The 25,161-nt window shown below is 42.8% G+C and overlaps 1 protein-coding gene across 1 annotated transcript in view; it reads left to right on the plus strand.

Moving 5' to 3' along the window:
• The window catches only part of PDE8A (phosphodiesterase 8A), a 487,954-nt gene that overhangs the window by 304,884 nt on the left and 157,909 nt on the right, over positions 1-25,161 (plus strand). The window contains 1 exon segment of the mRNA XM_030189604.1: positions 17,531-17,588. Coding sequence (XP_030045464.1) covers positions 17,531-17,588 — 58 coding nt within the window.

Consider the following 25,161-nt stretch of genomic DNA (forward strand, 5'->3'; position numbering starts at 1 on the left):
ATGAAGGCGTACAATTTTTTAAATAGTACTCCTAAAGAAAGGGTATATGTACTTTGACACATTCTTTGTGTGTAGCCATTCCCAAGGGCATAGTTTAGGCAGAGCAGAGGCAGAGTTGTCATCTGCATCTGCCCCTGGATTCTATATATGGCACTTATCCAAGATAATTGGCTAATCAGCCAATTAGTGCCAATAATTGGGTGATCATTGGCAATGTTCCCTCTAAGCTGAGCCTATAGTCCCTTCCTGTGTGAGGTGCTGTTTTAGTATCACATTTTCAGTAGTGAGAGACAGGCAGCTCAGTTGAACTTGTCTATCCCTGATGACTAAAATACAATATTGTAGCATCACCCCCCCCTCCCCCCCCACTGGTAGCAATGACGTTGGAGGACTCCTGCTCAGCTTAGAGGGAACGGTACTCATTGGCACCAATTTGAATGTGTGTGTATATCTTGCTATATACTATTTTATAACATTGTGTGCCCAAATCCCATAGTGTGCAACCCAGAAGGGAGCGTGGCCATGGGAGGTGTGTGGGCGGGTCAGGGGCATTCCTAAAATTTGCAAGCAGTGTTATAGATGTGCGCCTAAATTGGGTGCTGGGAATTACATCTTTTGTCAGCAGATTTAAGTCCTCACACCCAAATTTGGGCACTGAAATTGGCACTCAGTGCTGTTCTATAATGAGCGCTCATCTGTGAGTACCCTTTATAGAATAGCATTCAGCACTGACCATTCTCCGAGGACAAGCAGGCTTGGAATTTTCACAGGTGGGTGACGCAGACCCGCGTCGCCTGGTCTGGAATTTACCAAGTTATCATTTCACTATAAAAATACACCTAAAAAACAAATAAATAATAAATACATGTTTTGTATGTATGTTTTTTGAAGATTAATAATTGAATTTTTTAACATACTAACTGAATAATATTTTTAATATTTGTATACTTGTTTTTGAGTTAGTTTTTATTTGGATTAATTATTCTTAACTGGATTAATAATTATTTATGATACTTTTTAACTAATATGTTTGTTATTTATTTGTTTTTTATATTTATTTTTATAGTGGAATGATAAGGCCCTGACGCAGCCTCTGGGAGGTGAAACGTGGCCACGTCGGGCAATTGATTTCAAAAGAGAGTGTATTTCTACTTTCACTCTGGCCTGCATTGTTCTTGTTTGGATTATGTGCTTGTAGATCACAGCCTCTATTGCTCTGTATAGGCATGAGTACTTACACCAACCATAGAGCTAGCGTAAATGCTGGAGATACACCTCTAAGTTATTTGTGTAAGGGTGATTTATACCTACACTTTGCCCAGACTCTGCCTTTATGTACACCCTCCTTTCAAATCTGACCTATATAAGATATGTGCATATTTACAAAATACTACAGGTAGAGTTTTGACATTTGCAAATGTATCTGTCAGCATTCTAGTCATTTACGCTATATGTGGTGCATAAATGCTGGTGCCCACTGTATAGAATTACCCCATAACAGAACATGTACTTTAAGCCGTAAAGTGTAAACCCACTTTGGCAGTATTTTAGTGATTTACACGTAGATGTGGCCACATATGCTCTTAAAATAATCTCTTATAAAATAGCGACTGACCCAGGAGTCCATGCTTTGGAATGATGGCACGTACACTACTGGTGGGCTCATACAGGAATGGAGTTTGGCCAGAGTGTGCAAGTATATGCAAAGGTTATAAAATACTATAGTTTCTTTGTGTGCTCAACAAATATTGCCACACACATTTACACCAGTTCTAAGGCTAGTGTAAATGTTCATGCCAGCCACTCAAACTAGGATTTTAGAAAGACAAGTAGGTGCATACTTATCGTTATAAAATAGGCTTCATATAGGTGCCTTAAATGGCATTTACCTAGTCACCCCCTTATAAAAATTCTCTTCAGAATGTTCCATCGTGTACTACCAGTTTCTCTTGAAAAATTAGTTATATGTACATGAGTTTTAAACTACTACTAGTACTAGTACTACTTAACATTTCTAAAGCGCTACCAGGGTTATGCAGCGCTGTACAATTAACAAAGAAGGACAGCCCTGCTCAAAGGAGCTTACAATCTAAAGGACAAAACGTGCAGTCAATCAAGATTGAGGCAGTCTAGATTTCCTGGATAGAGGTACAATGGTTAGGTGCCGAAAGCGACATTGAAGAGGTGGGCTTTGAGCAAGGATTTGAAGATGGGTAGGGAGGGAGCTTGGCGTATGGGCTCAGGGAGTTTATTCCAAGCATAGGGTGAGGCGAGGAAGAAAGGGCGGAATCTGGAGTTGGCGGTGGTGGAGAAGGGTACTGAGAGGAGAGATTTGTCCTGTGAGCGGAGGTTACGGGTAGGAGCGTAAGGGGAGATGAGGGTAGAGAGGTAGTGAGGGGCTGCAGATTGAGTGCATTTGTAGGTTAGTAGGAGAAGCTTGAATTGTATGCGGTACCTGATCAGAAGCCAGTGAAGTGACTTGAGGAGAGGGGTGATTTGAGCATATCGGTCTAGGCGGAAGATAAGACATGAAGCAGAGTTCTGTACGGATTGAAGGGGGGATAGATGGTTAAGTGGGAGGCCAGTGAGGAGTAGGTTGCAGTAGTCAAGGCGAGAGGTAATGAGAGAGTGGATGAGAGTTCGGGTGGTGTGCTCAGAGAGGAAAGGGCGAATTTTGCTGATGTTACAGAGAAAGAAGTGACAGGTCTTGGCTGTCTGCTGGATATGGGCAGAGAAGGAGAGGGAGGAGTCGAAGATGACTCCGAGGTTGCGGGCAGATGAGACGGGGAGGATGAGGATTTTATCGACAGAAATAGAGAGTGGAGGGAGAGGAGAAGTGGGTTTGGGTGGAAAGACAATGAGCTCGGTCTTGGCCATGTTCAGTTTCAGGTGGCGGTTGGACATCCAGGCAGCAATGTCGGATAAGCAGGCCGATACTTTGGCCTGGGTTTCCACAGTGATGTCTGGTGTGGAGAGAGAAATCTGGGTGTCGTCAGCATAAAGATGATATTGGAAACCATGAGATGAGATCAGTGAGCCCAGGGAAGAGGTATAGATTGAAAAAAGAAGGGGTCCAAGGACAGATCCCTGAGGAACTCCAACAGAGAGCAGGATGGGGGTGGAGGAAGATCCATGAGAATGTACTCTGAAGGTATGATGGGAGAGATAAGAGGAGAACCAGGAGAGGACAGAGCCCCGGAACCCAAATGAGGATAGTGTAGCAAGAAGTAAATTATGATTGACAGTACCCAGGGACTTTGCCGCAACGTGGCTAATTGAAATTTATTTATTTATTTATTTGTTGCATTTGTATCCCACATTTTCCCACCTATTTGCAGGCTCAATGTGGCTTACATTATGCCGTAGTGGCGATCGCCATTACCGGAGTGAGAAATACAAAGTGGTAATGCATTACAGTTCGTAAGTGATAGAGTAATTTAAGCAGTCAAGTATAGAGAGTTCATTTCCGGAATGAGAGACAAAGTGGTATTGCGTTAAAGTTCATTAAAATCAAAGTAGTTGAGGTAGTCAGGTGTAGAACTTCGGTTTCAACCAGGTCTGGTATAAGTTTCGGTTTTTGGTATTTCGGATGGATCATTGTGGTATGCCTTTTTGAACAGGTGAGATTTTAGTGATTTTCAGAAGTTTGTTAGGTCGTGCATTGTTTTTATGATATTTGGTAGTGCATTCCATATTTGCGTGCTTATGTAGGAGAAGCTAGAGGCATATGTTGATTTATATTTCAGTCCTTTGCAGCTGGGGTAGTGGAGATTCAGGAATGTGCGTGATGACCTTTTTGTGTTTCTGGTTGGTAGGTCTATGAGGTCTGACATGTAGACCGGGGCCTCGCCTTAAATGATTTTATGAACCAGGGTGCAAATTTTGAACGCAATGCGTTCTTTAAGTGGGAGCCAGTGTAATTTTTCTCTTAGGGGTTTGGCGCTCTCATATTTCGTTTTTCCAAATATGAGTCTAGCTGCTGTATTTTGGGCAGTTTGGAGTTTCTTCATGATTTGTTCTTTGCATCCAGAAAAGATTGCATTGCAGTAGTCTAAGTGACTTAGTACCATTGATTGTACCAGGCTGCGGAATATAGCCCTTGGGAAGAAAGGTTTTAGTCTTTTGAGTTTCCACATTGAGTGGAACATTTTCTTCGTTGTATTTTTCGCATGACTTTCTAGTGTAAGATTTCGGTCAATTGTAACTCCAAGAATTTTCAGGCTATCTGAAACAGGAAGGGTGTAGTCTGGGGTGTTTATAGTGATGGGTTTGTACGTGTTATATTGTGATGAGAGGATGAGACATTGTGTTTTTTCTGCGTTGAGTTTTAATTGAAATGCATCCGCCCAGGAATTCATGGTGTGGAGGCTGTGTTTGATTTCATTTGGCACCTAGATTATTATACATCCTTATAAGAAAAAGCTTACCAGTTAATAATCAGCCTGCAGTGGTCAATGTTTTTTTTTTTTAATGTTGGCCATTGTGGGCTTTTTATACCTGGCTATTCAGTGCCGGGCCATACCCAGATACGATGCCAACGATGAATATCTGTTTATCTTATCCAGGTTTTGGCAGCATTCCTACCAGTAGTTGCAGTCCTAACCTTATCTGGATCCCAGTTAGTGGACCAAATATAGCTACTCACCAGGTGACTCCAGGCTCCTCCCAGACTCTTCCCCTGCACTGTCCAGATAATGCTGAGTGGTCTGGCCAGATTTTAATCTAGGTAAAGTGCTGCTGGAAATCGGGGGATGATCCGATGAGTGGGACTTATAGGAGCTGGTCATACCTGGATGAGTTCTGCTGAGAATCAGGCCTTTTAAGTTTTAAAAGACCATATATTAGTGTTGCTTTAATGCATGTCATCAAAGCAGTGTAAACTGGTTGTAATTTAATAAATGTGATCAAATAAATGTACAATGATTTGGATTAACACATACTCCAGGAACTCTCTGTAGCTGCTCTTTGTGCTCAAGCAAAATGCATTCAGAAGTATAGCATTTTCAGAGCCATTTTCTGATAGGCCCCATAGTAGAGTTTGTGTGGGAATAGGTTGAAATTCTGTTTGAATGTATTGATGATGCCTAAACATAGTAGAATTAAGAAGAATTAGGCCTGTTGGAAGCTCAGCGTCTCCAAATTGATATTAATTTTCTTTCCTTATCAGCAGCAGACAAATCCAGAGACTTGTGGGTTATGCCAATATACCAGTAAGTGGAGACAGAGAGCACTAAACTGAAGTCTCTCTTATAGGTCGATATATTCCTTGGTCAATTTGTATTCTCCATCTCTAGCAGGCGATAGGCAGTTCTTCTCAAGCTCCTGGTCTGGTCTTCTGCTTGGCTCCTGTTCTGGGTTTCCCATTTCAATTAAGCCTGGGGTGTGCCAAGTCCCTGCCCCTCACCCCTTTCTGTTCCCCCCCCCCCCCCCCTTTCTCTTTCCTCACAGACTATTTAAAAAAGAACAACTGAATTTCTTGGGGAATTTAGCAGTAGATTTCTGCTGCTGCAGCTCTATTTGAAGGGAGTGGCTCCTACCCTGCTCTTTTACAGAGAAACTGTACACTTTCTCCATGTGGGGGTGAGTGCAGCTTTACATTTTATTTCTTTGCCAGTGCAAGTCACGGATTCTCTTTCACTTCGCTCCTGATGGCAGCAGGAGCGGTGAAACGCTGCTCTCACTGTGGAAAGCGAAAAGCAGTATTGGAGCAGTGTTCAGTCTGTGCTTTGGGCTCTGAATCGGCCTTCTCTGAGTCTGGGGCAGCAGGGCCATCGAGTTCCCACGCAGGGAATTAATGCCGCGCTCTTCTCAGCGTTCTCTCACTGATTCAGGGACCTCCACGACCATCTTGGAACCCCATAATTTAGCTACTTTGGGAGAGGGCAGCCAGGAATTGGTTCAGAATGCAAGTATTTAACCTAATTTCCCATCGGGGCTTCTTGCTTTGAGTTGGCTGGGTTGGAGATGACTCGTGCATCGCAGAACCCCTTTTCTCCCGAATTTGTTTTGCTTCTCAGCCTTCTGGGTCCCTCAGCCTGTTTCTCAGCTTGGACAGGGAGATACTCTCTCAATGAGAAGAGCAGAGGTCATTTTCTGAGGTGGGCACTGTGTCGCCTCCCTCTCCTTTGCCATTAGATGGGGGTTTTCTGGTATATCCATGTGCCTTCCTCTGCCTGAAGGGGAAATTTTGAATGATGAAACGGATGATCCCAGAGTTGTCTGTGTTTTTCATAAGGAAGACTTGCCTTCTTTTGTAACCATGGCTTTTCCAAGATGGCTAGCACTAAAAGGGCCAACTAAATCCTTCCAAGTGCATGAGACCATGCAGGAGCTCATCTCTGTGCCATGGTCCACTCCAGATGCTAGTTTAAAGGTGGTGCGGGCTATGTCCCAAGGAGCCGGAGAAGCTCAAGTTGATCAAAATGGATTCTTTGGTAGATGCTATGACTGAAAAGACTACTCTCCCAGTGGAAGGAGGCATTTCCCTGAAGGATGTTCAGGACCATAAGCTGGAATCTTCATTGAAGCTCTCCTTTGAGGTTTCTGCCCTTTTGCTGCAGGCACTGGACTGCAGGGCTGGTCTTAGCAACTGCGGGGCCTTATGCAGACCAGTTCGGTGGGGTCCCTCTCCCCACCTGTAAAAATTGACACATGTATGTACATTTGATGATTATTTCACAAACCCTGTCTGAAATTATGACAAACTGAAATTAAAGGTTTGAAGTCACCTCAGAAAGGCCAGCACACTATCCCGCCACTGCAAAACACTTAAGCACAAACTCCTGCAGAAACACACTCAGAACCTTACTGTACCATAGCAGCACCAACTCCCAGAAAGTAAAGAGAAATAGCTTTATCTGTGAAAAGGAAGCACTGTAAATATTACACAATACCCTAAAAACCCAATACACTATCTAGTGAGAAATAAAGAACAAACAGGACTGCTATAGATCTCTACACAAAAACTACATCCTAGCCTAGCAGAATAACACACCATGCTCACACATGTGAAACACTGAGTCAGAGTCTGCATATACAGCAGTACTAGAGAAACAGAAATGGAAATACAAAATATTGATTCATATTTTTCAAAGTTTGACATGTTCCAACTGATAAATTAAAAAAATAATAATTTTTTCTACCTTTGTAGCCTGAGCCATAGGCGCCGACTCCGTGGGTGCTCTGGGTGCTGTAGCACCCCCAATATTTGACCCGCCAGACCCAGAAGTTCCCAGCCAGGAACCAGCCTGACCTGCGCTGCCTGCCCTCTTCTCCCTCAGTCCTCCGCCTGCCCCTCGCCTTCCTGCGTGTTGCCCAGAATTTAAATCATCTTACCTCGGGGTTCGGCAGCAGCAGTGAAAGGCGAGCAGGCTCGGCGCTTCAGCCTGCCTCCCCTTCTATCTCAGCTCTGCCTCTGGTCCCGCCCTTGTGGAAACAGGAAATGAGGGCGGGACTAGAGGCTACAGTACATGGCTGATTCCTTGTCTGAGTCTGATTCTCAGATTGCTGGTGACTTTTCTAGCATGGAGACCGGGCTGGTGTATTTGGCTTATGCACTGTTTGAGCTTGTTAGGGCATCGGCTAAGCAAATGGCCATGGTGGTCATGGCTAGGCAACTTTTGTGGCTCCATAATCAGGCAGCAGATGCAGCATCCAAGCAGCACCTGACAAGACTACCTTTCCGTGGGAAACTCCTCTTTGGGAAGGATTTGGAGAAATTGGTCATGGATCTGAGGTACTGCAAGACACTGCATTTGCTGAAGGACAAGCCCAAAGGTACCTCCAGATCTGCTCCCGCTTCGCATTTGAAGGACTCCAAGAGGTCCAGCCTGACTGGTCTCTATCCTGTCAGAGACCCCAGTATCAATAGAGGCAGTCCTTTCGTTTTGATAGCATTCCACAGGGCAGGCCGCCAGATCTTCTCATGCCTTCTGTCCATCTCAGTGATGGACTGCCGGTTCACTCTCTGTTGGGCCTCATAGGAGGGCAACTGTTCCTCATTTATGGAGAATTTTATTTTTATTTTTGTTAGATTTGTACCCCGCGCTTTCCCACTCATGGCAGGCGCAATGCGGCTTACATGGGGCAATGGAGGGTTAAGTGACTTGCCCAGAGTCACAAGGAGCTGCCTGTGCCTGAGGTGGGAATTGAACTCAGTTCCTCAGTTCCCCAGGACCAAAGTCCACCACCCTAACCACTAGGCCACTCCTCCAAGAATGGGTCAAGGAGTGGGTCTTGGACCTTATCTGAGAAGGTTATAATTTCAAATTGTCCTCTCCAATTGTAGATTCTTTCTTGGAGTCCTTGTGCAATTCTTTACAGGAGCTGGGAGTGGTGGTGTCAGTGCTTGCTATTGAGAGAGGTCAGGGCCACTACTCCATTTATTTCATGGTTTTGTAGTTCCTTCCATCTGGTCCAGAAGGTAAACCTTCCCTTGGGCTGTATTGAAACAGATCCTCAAATACTCCAGGACTTGAGTGGGAGCTAAGTGACTCTTGGTAAGATTGAGAATCCATCCTAGGGACTGCAACAGTAGAATTACCCTGGAGGTGATCTGATGGCTTTCCTAAGTGGAGGAGGCCTTGATCAACTAGTCATCCAGATATAGATGTACTCTGATCCCTTCTTTCTGTGAAACACCGCCAGTACCACTGTGATCTTTGAGAAGGTTCTGGGTTCCATCGACAAGCCGAAGGGCAACGCTCTGAACTGAAAGTGCCGACCAAGAATCGCAAAGCATAGAAAACACTGATGAGACAGCCAAATGGAAATGGGAATATGCAAGTAGCTTCCTTGAGGTCCAAGGAGGTGAGAAACTCACCCCGCTGAATTGTGCTATCACAGAACACAAGGAAATGTCGTAAGCTTCTCGATGTGCATAGAGTCCTCATTAGATATCTGGAAGTCACAAATGAGTTTAGCATATTGGACAGGCTGTTTGTCCTGTTTGGTATGCATAGGCTTGGCCTCATGACTTCCAAGCCCACAATTGTTAGATGGCTGAAGGAGATTATCACGTCAGCTTTTTTTGCATATGGGGAAGCAGGATCCTCAGACATTGCCGGGCTCATTCTACGAGGCATACAGTGACATTCTGGGTGGAGACTATCTTACTGTTTTCAGCAGATATTTGCAAGGTGGTAACATGGTTGAAGTTACATACCTTTGCTAAGACTACAGGGTGGACATGTGATGCTCTCAGAAGCCAGTTTTGAGGCTTTGGTACTCAGGGCAGCGGTGCCAGGATCCCACCCACTCTAGGGATTGCTTTTGAACATCCCATAGGTTCTAGAATAGTGAGAAGCTACATAATGGAATTAGGTCTTGTCTGATAATTTTCTTTGCATTAGTCTTCCCCACTATTTCAGAGGCCCACCCAAGATTTCTGAAATGTTTAGTCGGGGCAAAGTAATGGGTCAAATAACAGCTGTTACCTTGCATGGTGCTTCCTGCATACCCCTTGTTCTCTACAAGTTGTCCAGAGATGAGAGAGGTCCACACATGTTTGCTTGTCTGATTAGTGTTAGGTTAGCAGAATGTTTAAGCTTATTGTGTTTATTCTAAGTTTCTCCTTACTGCTTGTCTACATAAATACTGAGGAGCTGGACTGAATGCCAAGAGAGAGATGTCTCAGCTCTGTTTTCAGTTCTCTATCTCCACCTGCTGATTGATGGACACAACTATCCCACAGGTTCTGGACTAATGAGAAGAGCTAATAGAAATAAAATTATTAGGTAAGACCTAATTTCTTCTTATCAGACCAAAATTAAGGCAGATATTTTCTGAAGGTATGGTGAATCACCTGGACATGCTTCCTGGTGATGTCATCAGACAGCAAAAAACGAAACAGGAAAAGCTTGAAAATCCTGCTGGCATGTGTGGCAGTTCACTCATCTTCGTAGCTGTGCAACATTCCTCAGTTCGTTGTTTATCACTGGAATTTGCTGTATTCCAATTGCAGCATTTTCTTTTATTTAAGCCAAAAGTGAACTTTAGTAGGATTTTCCTTTTCTTTATAGTTTTTTTTTAGGCAAGTGTTTTGTTATATTTGTTTTTTCTTTATTACTAGTGCTCCTGTCTGGAGGACCTATTTTTGCTGCAGTTTGACAAGCTACATCAATTTGTTTCTTGGTTCTTCTGTCTTTAAGAATTTGGCATAGTGTATTCTTCAGATGATAGCAGAGAAGAAAGCCTGTAGCTTCAAAAGGTTCCTCCTAGACTCCAGTAAAAAGATACCCATATGAGACATGCTGCTGGGCAAGTTTAATTGGGTAACTGACTGCATTTCCTACATTTCTACCCAGCCTAGTCTGACTTTGGAGTGGTGGTCAACAGGACCGTGCCAATGCAGTAAGCGGGGTAAGCAAGGCAGGGGGGCGCCTGCCTTCCAGGGGCGCCGCTGCCCTGCTGTCCGCTCACTTGCAAAATCTTTTACCTGAAGTTGCAATTCTCCTATCTCCCCTGCCCTCCTTTTCATGGCAAACCGGAAGTGAAAGCAAGGCAGCAGTATTCACTAAGGCAGGCAGGCTCTTCAAGTTATTTGAGATAATGCAACCAGATTGCTATATATGCTTTGGTTTCGGGATAACTCCTCACTCAGGGTGAGCTTCAGAGCTTGAACAGCATTCAAATTAAAGAGAACATGAAATTTTAAAAGTGCTAAAAATAAGTTTTAAAAGTATTTGCATTAAATCTAATTGCAGAATTCAGGTGCTGGGAGTCTGTACTTGGTTGTCATATGCTCAGATTTGTTTAAATCATATGCAAATTAGTCTGTTTTTGGGAGGTTCTCATTTGCATATTTATGGATAAAAAATGATGGAATGTTTACAGCCTTAATGTGAGGTCATGGCTCTGATCAAAATTGTGAAGTTTGATCCAAAAACGAAGGGTTTATCTAGTGTTTTTCACTAAAAATTCCCATGAGTGTCTGTATGTTAATCTGCATTCAAATAGAGCTCTCTGATTGGATGATCAGCTTCTGTTAGAAATCTGCAGGGAAGGGAACAGAGTGTCGGTTTGGCCAAGAGAGACATTCAGCTGTGAGTTCCTATGTGTGTTGACTGAAATTATAAAAGAGTGCCTGATTATGTGGTAAATGAGAAAATATGAATGAAAAGAGGTTGGTGGAGATTGAAGTTTCTCTAGTGAGAAAAGGATCTGAATATTTCAGGATTATTTGAAGTTTATGAAGAATAGAAAAGGGTGAATTTCAGTTTAAGAGTGTTTAAATCCTATAAGCTATATAAAGGCTAGGTAGATTTAAGTGACTCTAAGCAAGGAAACCTTAATACTTGATCTGAAATAAATATTTGATCTGAGATAGTTGATCAGCGATAAATGTTTGATCTGAATTATATCCTTTGGTGCAAAGGAGATTAGAAAAAGAATCTTTGGAAACTAAGAGGACTTTGCTCACATTTTGAATTAGCATTCCCATTTTGAGTTGGAAATCTTTGAAGTGTTATGAAAATACATTTTGCTTTAATGAAATTGCTAAACTGAGGTCCGGCTTACTTGCCTGCTCCCTTCTGTTCCTGCTCTGCTAGACGGAGGGGGGGGGGGGGGCGCCAACTGATAGTCTGCAGGGGGGCACCAGAGACCCTAGGCACGGCCCTGGTGGTCAAGGCCCATAATGTTAAGCTTGTGACTGCTTGTGTCTTGTCTGGAGATTACCTCTGTTGAGTAGGTATGCAGAGCTGTGATGAGAGCTTCTGTTCACACATCACAGCAGGTTTGGCTGGTCCAGTTGCTGGGACACTTTGAGTGTTAGAGTGCAGCTTCAGCCCCTGACAGCCAATTTGTTTTAAGAAACTGCTCTCACTGCTCGCCTGAAAATTCAGAAAGGGAAGATCTGGCCACATATATGATGCGCTAAGACATGGTAGGCATGGGGCTTACCCAGTTTAGTGACTATCCTGGAAAGTACAAGAGATAGAAATCTGACTTTAAGAACACCATGGCAATTATGGAGCTCAAGTCTTCCTGTGAGACTGTCATTGGAATGCTTTTATGTTTCACTTATGTAGTCTGATATTTGTCAACAGTTGCTCATTTCTGATCTGTGAAGAAGGGTTACCTTCAAAACCTAATAAAAAAATGTGTTGTTAGTCCAATAAAAAGGTATCATCTTATTTTCTTTATTATGTTTTGTTTTATTTCTGAATATTAGTTGTAAGAAAAACAACCTTACTTTACTTTACTTTACCAGGTGCTTATATTCTGCTCACACCTCGAGAGGTTCAGAACGCATTACAGGGTAAAGAGAATCAACAAAATTACACTGGCAAGTCAAGTTTCATTGCAGATTACAGAACAGATTAGGGGGCAGATAAGTCAGTCTAATGCATAAATGTAGAGAAAGGGACTTAGTTTGACATTAGACGTATTATGTATTTATTTCTGTATTTTTACCCTGCATATTCCAATTAGGTAGTCAGTTGTTCAATGTGGCTTACAAGTTACTGAGTTATACATGTTACAAAGTCGTTATAAGTTGGCACTTGTCATGTTCAGTTTCTGTTAGTGATCAGATATCGTCATGTGTTTGTTGTAAGTCAGTTTGATTATGTGGGTTCATCTCAAAAGGACAGTCTAAAGAGGTGGGCTTTCATGTGTTTTTGGAATGTTAAGTAGTTCATGTATATTGAGGGCTTTTGTAATGTATTCCATATCTTCAGACAAATGTATGTGAAGTTGGTTGAGTATGAAGATTTGTATATCGTGCTTTGACATTTGGGAAAGTGAAGGATGAGGTAGGTTCTTGCACCCCTGATTGTGTTGCATATAGGTAGTTCTATTAGGTTTGTCATGTATTCCAGTGCAAGTTCAAAGATTATTCTGTAGACAAGAGAGCATATCTTGAAGGATATCTGTGCTTTGACTGGTAGCAAATGTTGTTTTTGGAGTAATGGTTGTGCACTTTTGAATCTATTTTTTCCGAAGATTAGTTTTGCTGCTGTGTTTTATGCTGTTTGTAGTCTGTTTAGCGATTGTTCTCTTCATCTGGCATAAATTCCATTGTATACTAGTGTGCAGAATACATCTCATGGGAAATAGTTTTTAATTCGTTTCAGTTTCCAAATGGTGTGGAACATTTTCTTTGTTTGAGATTTGTGTGTTGAGGGTCAGGTTACGGTATATAGTGACTCCTAGGATTTTTAGATTGTCAGATATTGGGAGGGATATGCCCATGGTGGAGATATTTGGGAAGTGAGCGATGTTGTGTGGTGATGTAATTATCAGGCATTGTGTTCTGTCTTTGTTCAGTTTAAGCTTGAACGTTGATGCCCAGGATTCCATTATGTTTATGTTGTCTATAATCTTGGTTGTGATTTCATGCAGGTTCTTTTTAAAAGGGATATAGATTGACACGTCATTGGCATATATGAGAGGGTTGAATCCTTGTTTGGATAATGTTCAGACAAGGGAGGTCATCATTAAGTTGAATAGTATTGGTGAGAGCAGCAAGCCCTGTGAGACTCCGCATACAGCTTTCCATGGAGGGGAGAGGGAGAAATTCATCTTCACTTGGTAGGATCTGGTAGTTAGGAATCCTAGGACCCATTTGAGTACCTTCTCTCCTCTTTCTTCCATATGAGATTTCTATTTTGAAGTTGGCTGATAATGTGATCAACACTGTTTCGGTGCTGTGGTGAGGCCTAAAGCCTGATTGAGATTCATGCAGTAAGGAGAATTTGTTGATGTGGTCGGTTAGCCTTCCCATATTTTGGTTGTAAGAGGTATGGATGCCACTGGCCTGCAGTTCAAAGTGTCATTGATATTTTTCTTGGTGTCTTTTGGGATTGGTGTAAGCAATATGCTGCCTTTTTTAAGCGGGAAGCTGCCTTCCTGAACATGTATGTTAGATGAGAGGTGAGGTGGTCTATGAATCAATTAGGGGCAACTTTTATTATGTGATTGGGACATGTATCTAGCATGAATAGGTGGAAGAGAATTTTCTTAATGCTTGTGCTACTATCTCATTTGTGGATTGTATGAAGGTGGTCCATGTCCTGTCCGCTGGGGTTTCAAAGTTTGTCGTTTTGGGTTAGATTTCTCCTTATGTTAAGAATCTTCTCTTTGAAGAATTTGGCAAGTTCGTTTGCTGATGGAGGGTCATCGTTTGCTGTCATCAGAGTCTCGGTGTTTATTAGATTTATAATTTTGTATCATTGTTTCTTGTCCCCATAGTCTGTACCTATATATTCTTATAGTATTTCTTTTTAGCCTGTCTCATTTTGATCTTGTATCTTTCATGTATCCCTACATTTGGTTTTGTTTGTTTCATTTTTGTTTCTTCGTACATACTTATTTATAGTCTTCTGCAAAGGGTTTTAGCCATTTTCAGTTCTTCGTCATACTATGGGCCTGTTTTTCACCATTGTCCAGTTTTTGTTTTTATTGGGGCTATTTTGTCCAGTTTGTTAGTGCTTGTTTCATCCCATTCCTTTAGAAATTCTTCCATGTTAGTCGTTGGTGACCATTGATCTTTATATATGGTAGACCAAAATTTGGTTGCATTAGCCTTTCCTTGAGTTTTGTATGGTGTCTGTGTTTGTGATGGTGGGGGTCTTGTGTTCTTTCCAGTTCAGGGTCAGGTTTAGTTTGAAGTGGTCAGACCATGGAGTTTGTGTCCATCACAGATTCTGTATTTTGAAGTTCTTTGAGAATCTATAGGCTAGCAGGTCTCTAGCATGGGTTTTGACGTGAATGGTGGTCGTTAGAAGTTCCATAGTTTGAAGAATTCGTCTCAGTCTTTGGAGCTTTCTGTTTATCTTGGTGGAGGTTATTATCCTTTACTAACATGATGTTGGGGTTAACGACACATGTGTTTGATATGAACTCCATAAAGTTGGTTTGAGTCATTTTCCAGTTTCCTGGGGGTCTGTAGCTTAATTGGTTGAGTAGAGTTTGGTCCTTGATTCTAATTGACGTGATTTCCAGTTGTGGTGTTATGGATTCCACTATGGCTTCTACTTTTAGAAAGAATCTGTATAGCAGTGCAATTCCCCTGCCTTTTCTCGTTTCTGGTCCAGTTTAAGATTTTATAGCCTCTTGGGCATAGGTCCAGAATAATAGGGTCTTTCTTGTCTGGATCCATGTTTCGTTTATGAAGACCAAGCCAAGGTCTTCATCGGTTATCCAGTCTTTTATTGTTTTTGTTTTGTTTACCATTGATCTGGCATTGATTTAACCCACTGGTGTTGGTAGGTCATCATCTTCTTGTAGCGTGACTGTGGTTATTTTCAGTGATGTTTATATGAGTTTCTGTGTTTCTTGGTTTCCTTTTTGGTTCTCTGTTGTGCTTGGGTGTCAATTGAATGGTTTTTATTTGTCTGAGTGGCCAGTCCAGCTGTTTGGATTCTACCTGGGAAGAGGTCAGCTCTTTCCGCTGTGTGACTCCTTACATAAGGAATTGTCCCGTGTGTAGGATTTATTCTTGTCAGGAAGCGGTAGTGGTGGGTAAGGGGGGGGGGGGTCGGCATCTCAATCGCCTGTACGGGTCATTTGTTAAGGGTTATCTGCCACACATCCGCTGGCGGCTTCAGCTTGCTCCTCCACGTGGTGCCGGTAGGGAATGGGGAGTTACTGCCAGAAGTGGTGTTGGTGGACTAGAGAGGTTGGCGCCTCAGTTGCCTTAGCATAGGCGCTTCTTGAGACTGATTCTCTGGCTCATTTTTGATCCCAGTGATAGGAGGTTATGAGACTGCCTGTGGATCCGATGCTTGACCTCCCGCTGTTCCTGTGTCCTTGCTGACTGTACCTGGCGTAAAACAGTCTGCAGTTCCGGTGCTTGACCCCCCGTTGCTCTCACTCTGCTGCTGCTTCGCTGCTCCCGCTGACAGCACCAGGTTCGATCCACCATGGTGCAGGTTGCAATGGTGGATATTCATACAGGAAGTGTTGTTTGCAGGGTAGTCAAAGTCAGCATTACAATTGCTGGTGCGCTGCAGTGGGGCCTTCGCTCTGCAGGGTTTTGAGCACTATCTTGTTCGGTTCTCTAGTGTCAGCAGGGCAGCAATTGGCGGCACTCCAAGGCTGGGCTGTTTCTTCCTCCCAGTGTGTTTGTGGAGGTTTGTAGGTATGGACAAGTTTTTGTCTCTAAATGTGGATTTGTTGATAATTTCTTAGTTGGGTTGGCCTCGGCAGTTACCGTCTGTGGCCGGGTTTAATTTGAGATGATCTGGTTTCTCAGTGCTAGTTTCCTGGAGCTGATTTCCCGGAGATAGCTGTTCTCTCTTAGCTGGCGGCCATCTTGAAAATGTCATGTTGGGAAAACAGATTTACGAGGAGTTTGGTAAGATGTATTTCATGACTAGAACAGGAGTTTTAGCCTTATCAAAAAGGTGGTTTTTTTTGTTAAATCCTATTGGTGCTGGTACTTCCCCCCCCTCTCCCCCACCCCCAACTTTTTTTTTTTTACAATGACGGATTAAGTGATTCACTTTACCTCCTCATTCTTATGACAGGGCACTTAAATGTAAGCACCATTTTCCTTCTTACATTTATAGAGTACTAGCAGTCATGTAAGTGCCAAGTGAACAGTCAGCGCTATTGTATAAATGACTCATGCTTAGCATGTAAATGTAGGGGGATGTTCACAACATTTACGCATTTAACTTACAGAATACAGTAACTTACAAGCTGAAGTGTCAGGCTTAAGCATTAACATTTACACCTACCCTTGATATAGAGTAAATGGGTGTGCCTAAGCGTAGGTACATTGGTGCCATTTTTATGCTACTATTGTATAACAGAAACTTGGCATCCAGATGACATTGTAGAATTAGTGTCCAGAATGCTGCATCAAGGCACCTAAGTTGTGGTGTCTAATTATAGAATTGCTCCCTTAGTCTTAAGGCTGTGTTTGTCAATCATTTGTGGCTGTGATCCCCCTCCCCTGTAGGTTCAGAATGATGACGCATCTGTGGAGAGCCCACCTAGGTTGTGACCCCAAAGGCAGGTTTTGTGACCCCATATGAGGTCTTTATCCACAGATTGGGCAGCTTTGTCTTAAACCAAAGTGAAGTACTGGTCTGTAACAGATGTTCTCCCTTTGTGGAGAACTGAGGTGGATAATACAGCTACAAGGATATGGGAATTGCCACACACACACCCAGAGGGACTTTCAGCTGTTTCGTGTTATCTCTGTCTGATGGTAATATCCATCCGTGTGAGTGGTGATTCTCCTTTTGTCAGAAAATACCTGTTAAAGGTAAGCAGCTTCTTCTTTACAAAGCCTTCAGTTCTTCCTATATGGCAAAAAGAGTTTGATCTAGAACACTTGAAAATTTTACTGCTGACTTAAAGAAAATTTGGTATACTGATACTGTGCTGTAGAAAAATAAGAAGATTGTGCTATGACAAACTTGAAAAAGATAATGTATACATTCATTATGTATATATAAAGAAGCAGGACAGTGAGAAATATGTTCATTGGAGATTTTCTAAACAATAGAACACAATACTTATTGCAAGGAAATAGCATATTTGACTGGATTCGTTCTTTCTTTTTTTTTTTCTAAAGACATGGTGATCGTGATGAAGCATCTATAATGTCCCTCATTTCTGCTGGCTTTACAAGGGTATGTAACAAATTAATTTAAGTAAATTGCACAATGTGGGGAACTTCTGAAACACTGGAAGCTGTACTGTGGGCTTGAAAACTACTTTTTAAAGGGAACCTCTTGCCTGTTTCAGCCTTGAGTAAGTGTATGTTTAACTGCTGAGAAGAGGCCAATCTTTAGAGCAGGGAATTTACTTGGGCAATTGCTTTGAAATTTGTCCTTATATATTAAGGAGAGTGGTAATGCCTTTGATATACTTTCTTTATGATTTACCTTAACTAAAGAAAAAAGACTTCAATGAATGTTTTCTACAGTGAATATCAGATTTTTACTTTTCAACTTCTCTTTTATTCATTTGGAATTGTTCATCTAACAACTGCTGTAGGAAATGGAGAGAAATTTTACAAGCAAGTTCTATATGTTTTACCATCAGTCATTCTTTTTAAGATCATTTTTTAAAACATGAATACTCATTATGTACCCAAAACTAACTTCTGCAAAACAATAATTTCCTTTTTCAGTTTTATCATATATCAGTCTTTTGATTTAGAACATTCTGCAGTTATGAACATGTTAAACATAGATACAATCAATTTCAGTTTAACATAATGGGCCAGATTCAGAGGTGATATATATGTTTACCAGTTGTCATGTAGTGACTAAGTTGATATAGAAATTCGAATACAGCATCTGAAATTATTTTTAGGTAAGGCTATTATATGTCCGTTATTCTGTTGTTATAAACTTCAGCTTATTAACAGGCATACTTTATCATTTAGAAACAGTGGGGTCCTTTTACCAAGATGTACTAACAGATCTAGCGTGCTAACGATTAGTGTACACTAAATAAGACGCCCATAGGAATATAATGCGCATCTTATCATTTAGTGCACACTAATAATTAGCACACGCTAAATCCGTTAGCCATTGGTAAGACACCAGACACATTTAGGGGCTAACTGTGGAAGTCTCGATTGTGTAGAAATAGACACCCATTTAAAAAAGAAAACATTCTCAAATCCGAAGCAGCTACTTTTACATCGGGTACACATAGGCATTCCCAGAGATGAAGGTTGGACAGAGCTGGGGCAGTATTTTGCAAGATATGTAATAAAATACGCACATATCTACGCAGGCATAGACAGAAAACTTACACTTGCCTTAGGCCAGGTATAACCTAGCAACATAGTAAGTGATGACAGATAAAAGCAAAGTGACCCCTCCAGTCTGTCCAGTAAGGGTGGTTCATTTGTAACTGCAAGTTTATGTAGTTTACTTTGAGGGTGGTAGTTTTATAAAGGCGCATGGGTGCACTATGCCACCTTTATAAACTGGGTTCAAAATATGTGCCTTATCAGTCTAGAAACCCTATTATATAAAATTATCCTTCATTTAGCAAACTCAGACTTGTAAATGGTTAATTACTTACTGACGTCACTCCTTGAATGTGCTGAGTGTTTTAAGAAGCTTTTGTCTGTAAATGTTTTAAGTCCCACATGGAGGTGACTGAAATACTAAGGAGGGTAGTTATCAAGGTTTGGTAAAGTGGAGCTTTTACCGCATCTTAATTTACCATGAGAGTCAGTACCAACTCCTGCGTTTGAGTCACATTGCAAGCAACATAATTCAGCCATCCTAGGAGCATCGGATCACCAAGTCACAGCCCAATTCTACCAAACACAGGTTAAAGGGACCTGCCACAATTCAAACAAGGTAACCCCAAGCCTTTCCAATCAAAAACCCATCCCAAATGGCATCCCATAAGTTGTACCCATTCAAGCCCTCCCCAGTGCAGACCCCTGCCATTGTAAATGCTCCCTCCCCCCAATAGTAGAAGCCCGCCATGCACAAAACCTTACCCCCAGATTTCCATAACAGAAGCTTCCTTAGAAGAAACTTCTCCCAGCACCCATAAATACCTCAATATAGTAAAGAAAGGCCACCCTGAGGCCTACCTTCAGATTTCTTGGAGTCTAATGGGGCCCAGGTAAAAGTGATCCCCAGTTGCTCCTGCCTATGCTTCAAGCTGCACTAGGCATCGGCATTGAATATCCGGGTATGGCTAAACTTAACCGCCCACCAAATAACCAGTTTTGGTTTAGGTACTTAGAGCTAATCAGCGGCACTATCTGGTTAAGTACCACTGAATGTTAGCAGATACTACAGCATAGGTGATTTAACCAGCCAGGAGCCTCTCCTGCCCAGTTAAATTGATTTGAATATTGACCCCAAGGTGTTTTACATACATTTGCTTGTTTTGCTAGAAATTCTGTGTTTATGCACATTAAGTTATGCTAAAGGGAAAATAATGTGTGTTACAGCTGTAACACAGCTTGATACCCCCTGAAATACAGAAAGAAAAACGCCCATGGATTCCATTCTGTTTTCTTCTTGCCATTGGTATCTATGCCACAAGCAAAAATAACAGTCTGATTTTCTGCGGTTTGGCATGGACCTCCTAGTTTTCTTCTAAATTTCTATGTTCTTGGGACCTGCCATTCCCTATTTAATTGCCATGACCAGCCACCCCCTATTTAAACTGCTGTGTGATTGGCCTTCTGGACTGGGAGGCTTAGACTGCACTTATGACATAGGCTTAAAAGTTGTTTCACATTTTATATCTGTGATGTACGTTTATGCTTTTTATTTTGTGTTGCTTTTATGTGTGATATAATCATGTTATCAATTAACTTTATATTCTGTGAACTGTGTAGTTATTTGTTTATATGTTGTCTATCAAACTGGAAACTTGAAACTTAAGCTAAATATAGGGTTTGATTTACTTACATGCATTAACACATATTAGTGCATGTTAATACACTATTTATTTATTTATTTGGATTTATGCTCCTAGGGCCCGATATTCAACCCATGACAATAAGCTGCTTGAAAGCCACTCTCAGTTGTGGGCTGAATTAACCTCGGATACTTGATGCTGGTGCAAGACCGGCCTCCAGCATTTATTTATTTGTAGCATTTGTATCCCACATTTTCCCACCTATTTGCAGGTTCAATGTGGTTTACAATTGTTCCGTAATGGTGATCACCAGTTTCGGAAAAGAGAAATACATAGTTAAGGTGAAGTAGATAGAGTGGGTTAAGTATTCAAGTAAGGAAGTTCATTTTCATAATAAGAAATAAAAAGGTAATGGGTAAAACTTCAGGCATGGTAAATTGAGTGGAGGAGTGGCCTAGTGGTTAGGGTGGTGGACTTTGGTACTGGGGAACTGAGTTTGATTCCCGGCACAGGCAGCTCCTTGTGACTCTGGGCAAGTCACTTAACCCTCCGTTGCCCGCCGCATTGAGCCTGCCATGAGTGGGAAAGCGCAGGGTACAAATGTAATAAAAATAAAATAAATAAAAAATTGTCATGAATTTTTGAGTTAGTGCAGCAACCTGGAAGTTAATCAGGCACCAGTTGGGACAGTGGTTTTGCTTTATCCATTTACTTAGTTAAGTAGTGGCTCCATCCAGACTCCACCGTCGGACTGCCCCTAATCTAGCTGGTTAGGGAATGGCTGGTTAGAGCCCATATTCAGTGACATTATCTGGTTAAATGCTGCTGAATATTTGCAGCTGGCCAGTTGTCGTGTTCTCGAGGGCCTTGGCATCCTGTCAGGTCCTCGAGGCAGGACTGGAGTTCGTGAGCCCTTGGGCCACTACCGAGGAGCGGCAGCGGCAGGCAAGACCACCTTGGAACTGGATACCCCGAAGAGCAGTACTGGAACTCTGGACTGGAGTAGTACAAGGCAGGCAACTAGAACAGACGGAATAGGAACAGCTTCACCTCTCTCTGGGTTCCAGCCCAGCTTCTTTCTGTGTCTGTGTCTCTGTTGTCCTTCTGTGGGGGGTCTTCCCTGCCTCTGTCTGTGGACTGCGGTCCTTCCTGGCTTACCCTGAGTTGGGGTGAAGCCTCTGTCTGTGGACTGCCTGTCCTTCCTGGCTTACCCTGTGTTTGGGGTGAAGCCTCTGTTCCTGGCTTACCCTGTGTTTGGGGTGAAGCCTGTGCTCCAGGCTTATCCTGAGTTGGGGTGAAGCCTCTGCTCCTGGCTTACCCTGGGTTGGGGTGAAGCCTTTGTCCGGGTTTGTTCTCTGTCTGTATGCAAAGCCTCAGCCTTTGTGAGTTTCCCAGTCAGTGTGTGGAACGGCTGTGGCTTCAGACCCTTGGCCTGTATTCCTGGTTTGCTCTGCTGCCTGCCCAAGACCCTTGGCCTGTTATTCCTGGTTTGCTCTCTTTACCCTGAATCCTGCCTTGCCTAGTCTGTGTGCCAACCCTGCTTGTATATCCTGAGTGTCTATCCTGAACCCTGCTTGTGTTTCCTGAGTGTCTATCCTGAACCCTGCTTGTACATCCTGAGTGTATATCCTGAATCCTGTATCTGTCTAGCTAGTGTGTATTTCCTGGTTGATTATTCCTGTATCCTGTCTCCTCCTAGCTAGAGGGTTTTCCCGGTGGGTATTCCCGGATTCCCGTTCTGCCTAGTGTGTATGCTGCCCTAGTCCTTGCCCCTGCTAAGCTTCTGTACGCCTTGTGTTCCTTGGTCTGTCTTCTGGGTTTTGCTAGTAGCTATGCAGCAGCTCACTGTCTGAGTCTAGTTCTGTGCCCTGTCGCCCTCGTGTATCCCAGACCCAGAGTGGGTCCTCTGGATCTTCAGTTCCTGCCTTATCCTGTAAGTCCTGCCGGCCACCTGCACTTTGGAGCTCAACTCCGGAGGAACGGTGGCTAAGTGCAGGTGAAGCTGTTCCTGTTTCGTCTGTTCTAGTTGCCTGCCTTGTACTACTCCAGTCCAGAGTTCCAGTACTGCTCTTCTGTGTTTCCAGTCCCGAGGTGGTCTTGCCTGCCGCTGGGCTCACGAACTCCAGTCCTGCCTCGAGGACCTGACAGAATGCCAAGGCCCTCGAGAACGCAACACCAGTTAAACCCTTTTGAGTATTGACCCCTTAAATAGGTCCCCTTGACACTAATGGGACTTGCAATAAATTGCATTAACACAAGTTGATGTTTATTAATGCACATTAGTAAACCTGTTCCTAGCTTTTTAATCAATTCAGATGTAAAGTGTCACTTTCAGTGGCAGCCCTACCGTTAGGCCACCTAAGGCGGGACCTCAGGCGGTATAGCCCAACGCCCTTCCCTGAAATTACCTTTTTCTAATCTTTTCTTGTTTTTCAAAAGAAGGTGGCAGCAGCCGCTCCAGGCTCCTCCTCCTCTACTGCGGGCAGGCTGCCTCTGAGGAAACAGGAAATTACATCAGCAAAGCGGGCCACCCGTAGTAGAGAAGGAGCCGGGACTGGTGGCAGTGCAGCTTTTGGGAGTCACTGCCTCCATCTTCTTTTAAAAACAAGAAAAGAATAGAAAACGGTATTTTCGGGGAAGGGGGTTGGCGAGGGAAGGGCAGGGGGGCGGTGGTGGAGGAGCCAGGGCGGCAGCTCATTTTCTGCCTCAGGCGGCAGATTGTCTTAGGCCGCCCCTGGTCACTTTGATCATGTCATTCTTTCAGCTTGAAATTTCAGAATGACCACTCCATTTCTTTCTCGTTTTATTTGTCCCATCACCTCTGTTGGGAGGCAGTTCCATGCATCCATCACCTACCCATCTTCAAATCCTTGCTCAAAGCCCACCTCTTCAATGTTGCTTTCGGCACCTAACCTTTATACCTTTCAGGAAATCTAGACTGCCCCTATTTGACTGTCTGTACATTTGTCCTTTAGATTGTAAGCTTCTTTGAGCAGGGACTGTCCTTCTATGTTAAATTGTACAGCTCTGCGTAACCCTAGTAGCGCTTTAGAAATGTCAAGTAGTAGTAGTAGAAGGAATGTTCTCTTAAAGCACAAAACTCTTTGTCACCCACAAGGGAAGGGAAGCGGGACTTGATATACCGCCTTTCTGTGGTATTTTGCAACTACATTCAAAGCGGTTTACATATATACAGGTACTTATTTTGTACCTGGGGCAATGGAGAGTTAAGTGACTTGCCCACAGTCACAAGGAGCTGCAGTGGGAATCGAACCCAGTTCCCCAGGATCAAAGTCCGCTGCACTAACCACTAGGCTATTCCAGGGACTCAGAAATATCAGTTTTACTCAGTATTTTTATTACCAGAGGCACACGCACTGTGAAAGTTAGAAGATAGGCAGAAATATGTAACACAAGCATTTCATTTTTAGCAAGTGACTTTATAATTTAATTTTCTTTGTTCATATAATAAAATCAGAAATGGAAAAAGGTTTTAAAATAGTAGATGTGAAAAAAGGGGCTTCTATCTTATTAGTGACTTCAGTAGTGTTCTGTTAGGAATAGATTCATTGGTTATCTCTATAGTAGCATCTAATTAGAACCCAGAATATGGTGATGGAAGGCATTTTTGAGACACAATCACTTGGGTATTATGAGTTTATTTTTATAAGTGACTTGAGAGTATAGAACAGTGTTTTATGTGTTCCAGTAGGTCCTTATAAACTTCTTTAGGGAAATCCTTGCATAAAAGGCACTTAGAACATATAGGGCTAAATTCTATAAATGACACACAAAAAATCAGCATAAAAATGCTTAAGTGGTATTCCATAAATCACACTTAAAGTTTGGCATGTTTTATAGAATAATGCGTATGTTTAGGTGCCGCTATTTGCAGCAACAAAAATGTCGTACAAACGACCGTGCCTAAATTTACACGCAGAGCACCCTTATTGTATAATTATGCACATAACTCAAAACCACGCCCTGATCTACCCTGAAACACCCATGACTTTCCCATTTCCGCACCCTCTTTTTCGGGCCAAACATAAATTGTAGGCACGAATCGCATGCCTAAATTTACGCAAATTAGTCCCAATTAAATATAATTAGTGCCAATAATTGCTTATTAAAAAGCCAATTGGCACTCATTGGCTAATTATTCTATTTGCACTCAGAAATCAGGGCTGCATCTAAATTTGCATGCAAAATCTTTGGCGACTTTTATAGAATCAGGCAGATAAGGGGCAATTCGATAAAGGTCACACAAATGCAGGGCACTGATGTCCAATGATCGAAAGCCCCGCGCTCTTTCAAACGGCGCTCTAAAAATATCGTTGGAACACAAGGGCTGGAGGTCCGGTGGGTCTCCAGCCCCCCTAACCCCCTCCCCCCTCATATCACTGGCTGGGGTCGGGGTTCTTCTGCCGGGGGGGGGGGTTGTATTGGGAGGAATCGGGGGCCTGCTAGCATGCAAATGCATGCTGGACAGGGCTCACCATTCCTCCCCAGTGGTCTGAGCTAGCATAGGATTTGCCGCAGACAGCATGCCAATGTTTGGCTCGCTGATCATTGGGGAGGAATATGTTTAGCATGCATTTGCATGCTATTTGTACTAGGAGCCCTGTTTTGTATGCATTTGCATGCTAGTTGTGTTCAGAGCCCGTGAGCGCATTGTTTCATTCGCTTGCGGGCTCTGATCATGAGGCGGTAGCAAACGTAGGTGCTAGTATGTCGCTTATAGCCTCTAGCATCTGCGTTTGCTTCTGATCATCGGCCCATCATTTACGTGTGTAAGCCTGGGACCTGTCCATGTGTACATCCCCTCGCACTTGCACTCTGTTCAGGTTGTGTGTT

The sequence above is a fragment of the Microcaecilia unicolor genome, chromosome 1 (assembly GCF_901765095.1).
Source record: "Microcaecilia unicolor chromosome 1, aMicUni1.1, whole genome shotgun sequence".
Taxonomy (NCBI): Eukaryota; Metazoa; Chordata; class Amphibia; order Gymnophiona; family Siphonopidae; genus Microcaecilia; species Microcaecilia unicolor.